The sequence below is a fragment of the Hordeum vulgare genome, chromosome 1H (assembly GCF_904849725.1).
Source record: "Hordeum vulgare subsp. vulgare chromosome 1H, MorexV3_pseudomolecules_assembly, whole genome shotgun sequence".
NCBI classification, from domain to species: Eukaryota; Viridiplantae; Streptophyta; class Magnoliopsida; order Poales; family Poaceae; genus Hordeum; species Hordeum vulgare.
In genome coordinates this window covers 33,429,428-33,439,518 of record NC_058518.1, presented here as the reverse complement: position 1 = coordinate 33,439,518, position 10,091 = coordinate 33,429,428, and the positions used below count along the sequence as shown (strand labels likewise).

Here is a 10,091-nt window from a genome sequence, read left to right as displayed (position 1 = left end):
ATTCACAAGGATCCCAAGGTATATCACAGTAAATTTTAATTAACAATGATTTGTAATTTAGTAGTGAGAACAAAGAAACATATATCAGGCAATGATGAAGTCTAACTCTCTTTCTATGCATTGTCATGTCATAAAAAAACAATTCATGCACATCAAGTAAAGGCCCATACATAGCATAAGCAGTTTCTTGCAATTTTATCCACTTGAAACATAAAGAGGTGGAGATATAGTTCCTCTCTAATAATAATTTTAAGAAGGAGAAGCAAGCACATGCTTATTATATCCATCAGAATCATCATGTGTAATGGTAAAACAAAACCCATCAATATAATTTTTAATGCGAACAAACTTCTTCGGAATAGTGTAGTTGGGAGAATTCAAAAAGATAATAGGACTATCATGTGTGGGTGCAACAGAACAACTTCATTCTTAACAAAAGGAAGTATAGCAAGCTCATCTCCACAAGCATAATGCATATTGGCATCTTGGCCACAAGCATAGCAAGCATCAATTACTTCAAAAAGGGATATTTCAAAAGAATCAACGGGGTCATAGCAGTTATCATAGAATTCATCCTTCGGTAAGCACGAAGGTAAATTAAATAATGATGACTTTACGAGTTAATCTCATCGGAAAGTTGGCACAGGTAGCTAATCCGCTCTTCCTCCTTTTGTTCATCACTCTCCGCATCATATTTTCATCCAATGAGCTCACAGTTTCATCAATTTCTTCTTCCATAGGCTACTGCAAAATATTAGTCTCTTCTTGGACGACATAGGAGTCCTCAATATATAGTTTAATATAAGCATTAGAAGCATAGTTTTCATTGCAATATTTAAGTACGGCAAAATTTCAAGATTTGTAAAGAGTAGCATACTTTTCAATCAAAGAAGCAATTTCATAAGCACCCTTAAAAGCAACAAATTCTTCAATTTCTTCAACATCATAATAACTATAAACACCTTTATCGTAATAAGATACGGTTCCATTATCACTAAACTCACATTGGTAGGATGGTGTTTCTTAGTGTCTTCAGAATAACAAGTAACATCATGTATTTCAGATAAATTCCAAGCATACCAATGCAAAGTATTAATATGATGCCATAAAAGGTTCCCTTATTGAGATAAGAGGTGTCACACATAATAAGCATGCTCATCTAATGATTTGCCCTCAACTAAACTAGTTGGGGTTTCAGCACGAGCACATAGGGATAGAATATGATCCAAGTAAAAAAAGCTTCAGTATTATGATGGATTACGGGTGGTTCTTCAACCATTGGTCCGGTAGGTTCAACTAATTTTCCTGGTATTTTGCGTTTACTACCCGTAACTAAAGATAGAAAAGAAGAACAAGATAAAAACTAATTAGTGATAAAGCAAACAAGCACACATGAGAATATTCACCCCATGCTATTGCTCCCGGCAACGGTGCTAGAAAAAGGTATTAATAACCCACAAGTATAGGGGATCGTTTGTATCCCTTTTCGATAAATAAGAGTGTCGAACCCAATGAGGAGTTAAAGGTAGAACAAAAATTCCCTCAAGTTCTATCGACCACCGATAAAACTCTACACACGCTTCACGTTTGCTTTACCTAAAACAAGAATAAAACTAGAAGTACTTTGCGAGAATAAAACTAGAAATAAATTGCAAGATAATATATATAGTAGTGTATTAGCAAGATTTTTGTAACACGAGAGAAGGATTTGTCCCTAGGCAATTGAGTATGTTACTAGATCGATAGCAAGTTTATTTGTGGGAGAGGCCACTTCTAGCATGTCATGCCTTACATGGATGCATTTCTGTTTGGAACTATTAGAAAGCATACACAACTATTGACGTTCATTGAGGCAAAACCCAACCATAGCATTAAGACATATATTGGTCCCCCTTGAATCCTTGTTGCATCAATTCTATGTTAGGAAGAAGTATTATGTCACTCTTGCCCTCCAATGCATAGTCCTACGAACATATAACTAAACCTATGGTGTGATCCACACGCGTGCTCATATGATGGGCACCAAAGTACAGCACCATATCCACAAGCAAATTAAACCAATCATAGCAATTTCACCAATTAGCCCATAGGACAAAATAGATCTACTCAAACATCATAGGATAGCCACATATCATTGGGAAATAGTATGTAGTGTTGAGAACCATGTTTAAGTAGAGAGATATAGTGGGAAAATAGGTGTTATACCGTTTCATAGAGGGGGGAGAGTCGGTGTTTATGGCGACAAGATTGTTGATGTAGATCATCGTCACGCGCCTTGCCCATCGGCACTCCGGCGCCACCGGGAGAGAGGGAAAGAGCACCCTCATTCTTATTCTTCCTTGGCCTCCCCCGTAGATGGGAGGAGAGTTATCCCTCTGGTCCATGGCCTCCATGGTGGCGGAGGGGTAGGAGCCCCTTCGACATTGGATCTCCCTCAATGTTCTCTTCTATTTTGCATTCTTGTTTTCTGGCGCTTCGCCGCTTCTTAAATTTCTGAAGATCCGTAACTCCGATCGTTCTGAAATTTTTACACGATTTGTTTCCATAAATTATCTTTCTTGCGCCCAAAGTAGAGCCCCAAGTGACTTAAGGGGTAGCCACTAACCACCACCATGCGACAGGGGTGTGCATTGCGCCTTGGTATCTAGTGGAGGTCGTGGGCCTCCGTTGACGTTGATTCCAACTCCCAATAATCACATATATCCCAACATAATTTTCTGTAATTATTTATCGCATTTGGACTTCGTTTGATATGGATATTCTGCAAAACGAAAAAACCAGCAACAAACACGAACTGGCACTAGGCACTGGATATATATGTTTGTCCATTAAACCATATAAAATGTTGCCAAAAATATGTGAAAGTTGTATAATATTTGCATGGAACAATCAAAAATTATAGATACGACGGAGATGTATCAAATACACACTTTGATGAGGTGATCTATGCTTTTGGGTTTAAACAAAGTTTAGGAAGAAACTTGTAATTACAAGAACGTGAGTAGGAGCACTATAGCATTTCTGATAAGTATATGCGGATGACATATTGTTGATTGAAAATAATACAGAATTTCTCGAAAGCATAAAGGGTTGTTTGAAATGTGTTTTTCATAGGAAGACTTGGGTAAAGCTGCTTCCATATTGAGCACAAAGATCTATAGAGATAGATCAAGATGCTTGATAAGACTTTGTCAAAGCAGACATCTTGGCATGATTTTGAAGGAATCCAAAATAGATCGGCCATAGGCTCAATACTGTATGCCATGTTGTGCACCGCATATGATGTGTGAATTGCCATGAGTCTGGCAAGGGTGTACAATAGTCATCCGGAGTGGATCTCTGGACAGCGGACAAAATTATCCTTAGGTACCTAAAGAGGACTAAGGAAATGTTAATCAGTAATGGAGGTGATAAAGAGTTCATCGTCAAGCGTTGCATTGATGCAAGCTTTGACACCAATCTGGATGACTCCGAGTAGAAAACTAGATATGTATAGTGAAACAATCATTTAGAATAGCTCCAAATGGATCATGGTAATAGCATCTACAGTATGACATATGGATTTGCAAAGTACACATGGATCTAAATGTTGAAGACCCATTGACTAAGACTTCTCTCACAAGCAAAACATGATCAAACCCGAGAACTCATTGCGTATGAGTCACATGGATATGTGAATTAGATTATTGACTCTAGTGCAAGTGGGAAACTATTGGGAATATGCCCTAGAGGCAATAATAAAATGTTTATTATCATATTTCCTTATTCATGATAATTATTTATCATACATGCTAGAATTGTATTGATCAAAAATCAAGATACATGTGTGGATACATAGACAACGCCGTGTCCCTGGTGAGCCTCTACCAGACTAGCTCGTTGATCAAAGATGGTTAAAGTTTCCTAACCATAGACAGGAGTTTTCATTTGATAATGGGATCACTTCATTAGGAGAATGATGTGATGGACAAGACCCGACCGTAAGCATAGAATTTGATCATATCACTTAGTTTATTGCTAATGCTTTCCTCATGTCAAGTATGTATTCCTAAGACCATGATATCATGAAACTCCCTGACACCGGAGGAATCTCTTGTGAGTAACAAACGTAAATTCATAATTTGATGATCATAACCATACTCTACAGGTATTTCTGAGGGTATCTGTTGGGTTGGCATGGATGAAGACACTACACTACTATGAAAAACCTTATAGGTAGGAGCCTATTAGTAGCGCTGGAAAGTAGATAGTGATGCTGCTATTAAGCAGTAGCGCTGGACACAACACAGTGCTACTGCTAATGTCCCTAGAAGTAGCATTGACCTTATATTCTGCACTACTGATAAACAGGGAACAACGAGGCCACCCGCAGTAGCTATAGTAGGAGCGTCGTTCCTAATCCTGCGCTACTTCTAAGGTTAATATCAGTAGCGCTGCATAGCATCCCGCGCTACTGCTAAAAGGGGCCCAACTACCTATCCGGTAGTAGATGTAGTAGCAGAGCCGGCGTGGTAAAAGCGCTACTACTAAGTACAATAGCAGTAGCGCTCCTCCGGAACCACCGCTACTGCTATATGTTGAGTCAACACCCCGCACCGTGCCTAAAAATTTCCTAACTCTCCACACTCGCCACCCCCCTCTCTCCTTGATCTCAAGCTGTCGCCGCCTCCCTCGCCGTCGTCATCGTCGGCAGCATTGCCACCGCCTCCCTTGCTATCGTCGTCGTCTTCGCCGCCGCCGCCTCCCTTGTTGTCGTCGTCGCCGCCACGTCCCTCGCTGTCGCCACCGCCCCTCCCCTCCCGCTCTGGTAAGCCCCCTTCCCCTCTCCCGCTACGGTAAACCCCCTCCCCATCCCGCTCCGGTAAGCCCCCCACCCCCTCCAGGCGCCGCCGCCCCCCTCCCCTCCCGCTCTAGGCACCCCAAGTCTGCTGTCATTTTGATTTTAGGGCCATCGGTTCAAGATGTCATCTTGAGATGCATGTTAATAATAAAATCAAGATATGTTTGTTGAAGATCTTTTGATGGGCTAACTAGAAAGAAGGAAAGAAATCATGGTTGTAAATTTCATGTAAGTAGGCACATTAGGTTTGAATTAGACAACCAATAGTTTCAAACAACTTATTTAAACTTTGGAGAGTAAAAAGGGCACGTACATATTTCACCAACCTACAAATATCATCCTTTTGTTGGTGTTAATGAATAAAATAGTAGTGAGTTTCTCACTTTTGCTTGCTAAGTTGTGCTAATTTTGTCGGAATGTCCGAGTGTCCTATGTTTTGCCAGAATGTTGATTCATTTCTGTTCCGGCAAATTTCAGGTGCTCCATATGTCCACTATTTAGCAAAGTTCATGCCGAAAATTTCCGTGAATTTCGTTATGACTAGTGCTAGAAACTAGGACATATGGAGTGCTTGGGAATTGCCGAAAAAGGTAATGAATCAACATTCCGACCAAATATAGGTCCCTTTTTATTATTCATGCTTCTGTTTACATATAGATGTTCAATTCTTTTGATATAGTGTCACGGTTGTTGTTTACACATTTACCACATTAAAAGAGGAAATGTATGACGATGAATATTGGGAGTGTGAATATTGCGGCGACTGTCGGGGTATGTGCGATACGCCTCACCTGTGAGACGATAGATAATTCAGCATGAAGCTTGACGAGAATGGAGATATGTTCCTCCCTTGCCATGCAAGAAGATATGTGTTGGAGAGGCTCGGTTTCGAAGACAACGAGAGAATTGAAACGAGGAGCGCTAACCTGAGGACTATACATGGTCACACATTTGTTATCAAAGTATTTAATTCAGTTTTTCAAACAGAATTTGGGTGCCCAAATTGGCAAGATCTTTGCAAGGCATATGGATTTCAGGAGGGTATGGAAATAACCTTCAATCTTCGTCCGGAAGATAATATGCCAGGCAACATCGACATTTGGGTGGTTATCGATATGCTTCCTGTTTTACCTCCATGTGAGTTCCTCAACCATATTTGTCAAGTAATTTTCATTCTATATTTAGAAATAGTTGGTGTTCACCCATATATTAAATTTGTTAAATTATAATTTACAGCTTATTTTGTTTCTTCGAGTGAATTACGAAAATTAATTTACACTACACACTACACATGTGGATCACATCTGACTTGGGAGGAGAAGGATGTTCTTCTCTACTTTCTTGTTGGTGTTTTGGTTTCTAGGGATACATCCCCGTATAATTTTAGAATTCACCAAAATTATACATTTTACATGCCACTAGTGCATAGGTTGAGGCCGGATGACATTCGCCAAAATATCTTGGTAAGAGTTTCCTAATTAAGTACGCTCTACTACTGCATAAATAGTGTTGATTACATTGCTAACTAGATTATTATTATGTTCTTTAACAGCAACTGCCACATGATGTAGTGCCTCTGTTGATGCACCCAGAAGGTCATACGAAAATTAAACGCCCGCTGAGGGCTGAGTTCGATGCTCCATACTCGAGTAACCTCAAATCAAAATAAAAAAGGCTCCAAATTGAAGCATGGAGAAAAATAAAGAAGGATCGCAAGCCACAAGTTGGGGACCGTTGGATCCCTGTGCTTCATCATGGAGACAAAGGTGTTATTCTGTTTTATGATATTATACCAAAGAGCGAGGACTAGGTCTTATGAGAGACAAGTTAACTGGTTTATATTAAGTTGACATGATCGATTAGGATGCATGCAGATGATGACTATTATGATGTTTCTCTGTTTTAATTTATGTGTATCATATGATAACTTGGTATATGATTAGGATGATGATGAGTTGTTAGATGAGTACGTAAGACGATGATGTGTTATATGACAAGATACTCCCTCCGTCCCAAAATTCTTGTCTTAGCTTTGTCTAGAAATGGATGTATCTAAATACTAAATTTGACTAGATACATTTGTATCTAAACAAATATAAGACAATAATTTTGGAACGGAGGGAGTATTTTATGTGTATGATGTGATGCAAATTATGCTTGTTTATTATGATATGATGAAACCACTGTATAGAGCATGCAAAAATACGTAGGGGGCACATAAATACGACACAAATTAAATATTAAAAGCAGGAATATTAGCAGTAGCGCTGCAATATTAACAGTAGCGTTAGCTTAGCAGTAGCGCTCTACTTATTCCAGCGCTACTTCTAACATAGATGCTAGTAGCGCTTTCAATCTAGCGCTACTGCTAAGAGTTAGCTACAACGCTCGCCCCATCGCTACTACTACGGGTAAAACCAGCGCTACTTCTAGGGTTTTCCCTAGTAGTGCTAGCCCACGTGGTGATCATAAACATACTCTACATGTACGTGTGGACCCTCTCGGTAATACAACATGACAGGAAGCTTGCAAGAAATGTGACTAATGACTTAGTCACGGGATCTTGTATTACAGAACGAGTAAAGAGACTTGCCGGTAATGAGATTGAACTAGGTATAAGATACAGACGATCGTATCTCACACAAGTAACATATCGCTAGTCAAAGGGAATTGCATAGGGGATTAACTGAATCCTTGACATCGTGGTTCAACCGATGAAGATCTTCGTTGAATATGTAGGAACTAGTATTGGCATCCAAGTCCAACTATTGGTTATTGATCAGAGAGGTGTCTCAGTCATGTCTACATGGTTCTCGAACCCGTAGGGTCGCACACTTAACGTTCGGTAACACTAGGGTAATGTTGAGATATTAACAGTGGAAATTCCGAAAGTTGTTCGGAGTATAGAATGGGATCCGGGACATCACGAGGAGCTGCTCAGGTCGAGAGCTAGTTTTGCTCCCAATGCCACCACAACCTTGAGGAATTCGATCTCTTCGAGTTCTTGGGTCGATCACATATGTCAGTGAGTCGCTACCAGCTTCCATTATCATCCGTGCTCCCATTGCCAGTCAAGCCACTTCAATATTGGATTCTTGGGGATACGCCTAGTTGCTAGTTAAGCCACTTTTACCATTGCGATCTCGAAATAGGGTTAAGTCACACTCCAACGATGTGACCAACCGTGTTAATATTACAAATTTGTGTGCGAGTTGTTTCATCTTTCAAAAGTTATTAAAAATTTCACCAATTCATTTAGAAGATGTGTCATATGACTAAAACATTGTGATCTATATAATCGAAAAAACAGACATTACAGGCATGACAAAATCCAAGTACACCCGTACAATCGAATTACCCTAGATTTGTGGATGAAATCATACAACTAACTGAATATGCCACTTGTCTTTCTCTTCCTCTCCCCCTCCATCTCATCACATTTAGCAAATTAAGTTGTATTTGGAGCTTTGCATCAGTCAGGAATGCAAGTTACTAAGGCAAAAAATTAGTTGAGCTCGGGCATAAATGAACCCATTGACTTTGGATATAAAAAGCGCATAAAAGTTGTTTCTTTAACTATACCAAATTTTCTAATATCCTTCAGCTACCACAAGTCGTAATTAGAACCAAAAAATAACTATTTGAGCAAACATAATTTATACCATTTGAGGAGAATACTTTATTAGTTATAAAATGTTCTCATACAATGCTTAACATAAAACTATTTTAGCACAACCTCACAAATTACATATCTCAAAGGAAAGTTCTTATGAGGACAGCAACATGAATATAAAAGCCGACGCTTCTCCCGCTGATAAATTAGTCACTACGCTAGAGGAGGGAATGTGTAACCTGCAAGACCATTCAATTTGACATACCATATGATGAGAAAAGCACAACAATCATATAAAATGCAAAACTAAAATCAAGGCCGTGTCAATACGAAGAAAGAATAATACAAAAAGTGCATGTATGCAATGCCCATTATCATAATTCACTTAGTATATTTCACTTACTTCCACGCTTGTAGCCATGTGGGAATGACTTCTTGCAGAAATTGGCAACGTAGCCAACCTTCTCCATACACGATATCTTCTCTTTCTCCTTGGTGACACCAACGCAAAGGCATGGGATGTTCGCCTTCTCCCACACGACGCAGCATCCATCTGATGGAGCTAGCTTCGACTCTGCTGGGAGTTTCTGATACTTACCACACTCCCTGATCATGTCTTGTCGATCACCATCGCATCCGTCAGCTGACACGACTACCGCAATAGTGAGGATGATGAAACATAAGCACATGAGTTTCGCCATGGCTATGGCTTTTGTGTCTGCTGCACTAGAGCCTTCTCTATCCCTTTCATGTTAGAATCGTACAATGTAGGATTTGTGTGGCTTCTTTGTGAATGTGTGGGGTAGATGACTTCCTTAGCTATGACTTGGTTTATATAGCCTTGTTTGAGATGATGATACGGGCGTATAAATTAGTAGTATATCTTGATGATACGGACGTACTAATTGCACAACTATGGGCTAAATAATACATTAGTTATATTTCTTGAAGATACCATAGTGCATCAAACGATGAATGTGTATGTTAAATCCACACCGACAAGGTATAAATACAATAGTTATATATATGATATATCTTGAACATAAGGTACTACATCAAAGAAATGAATGTGTAAACTAACTCTATATCTACATGCTATACCTTGAAGATACGAAATAATATCAAGACATGAATGTGTACATTAACTCCACATCGACACGTTATACATACAATAGTTGTATATATGATATATCTTGTAGATATGGTACTACATCAAAGAAGTGAATTTGTACATTAACTCTATATATATGGTCTATACCTTGAAGAAAGGAAATAGCATAAAACAATGAATGTGTACATTATTGACATGTTATAACAATAGTTGTATATATAATGTATCTTGAAGGTATGGTTCTAATCAAAGAAATGGATTTGTACTCTATATCTACAGGATATACATTGAAGATATGAAATAACATCAAACAATGAATACGTACATTGACTCCACATCCGCATGTTATGCATACATTAGTTGTATATGATATATCTTTGAAGATATGGTACTGCATCAAAGAAATGAATGCATATATTAATGCACATCTATAGGCTACAACATTACATTAATTGCAAATATCTTGAAGATATGTTATTGAATCTTTATTTGAATGTCACTAGCAGAAAAAGAGCATTTTGCCCCGG

The 10,091-nt window shown here is 38.9% G+C and overlaps 1 protein-coding gene across 1 annotated transcript; it reads right to left on the bottom strand.

Annotated features, from left to right (window-relative positions):
- Window positions 1–8,557: 8,557 nt before the first annotated feature.
- Window positions 8,558–9,267, bottom strand: LOC123406024. Its single transcript, XM_045099530.1, has 2 exons — window positions 8,857–9,267; window positions 8,558–8,692 (listed from the first exon to the last, which is right to left on the bottom strand). The coding sequence occupies exons 1-2, from the start codon at window positions 9,152–9,154 to the stop codon at window positions 8,667–8,669; spliced, it is 324 nt and encodes a 107-aa protein (XP_044955465.1). The 5' UTR covers window positions 9,155–9,267; the 3' UTR covers window positions 8,558–8,666.
- Between the last annotated feature and the right edge of the window lie 824 nt (window positions 9,268–10,091).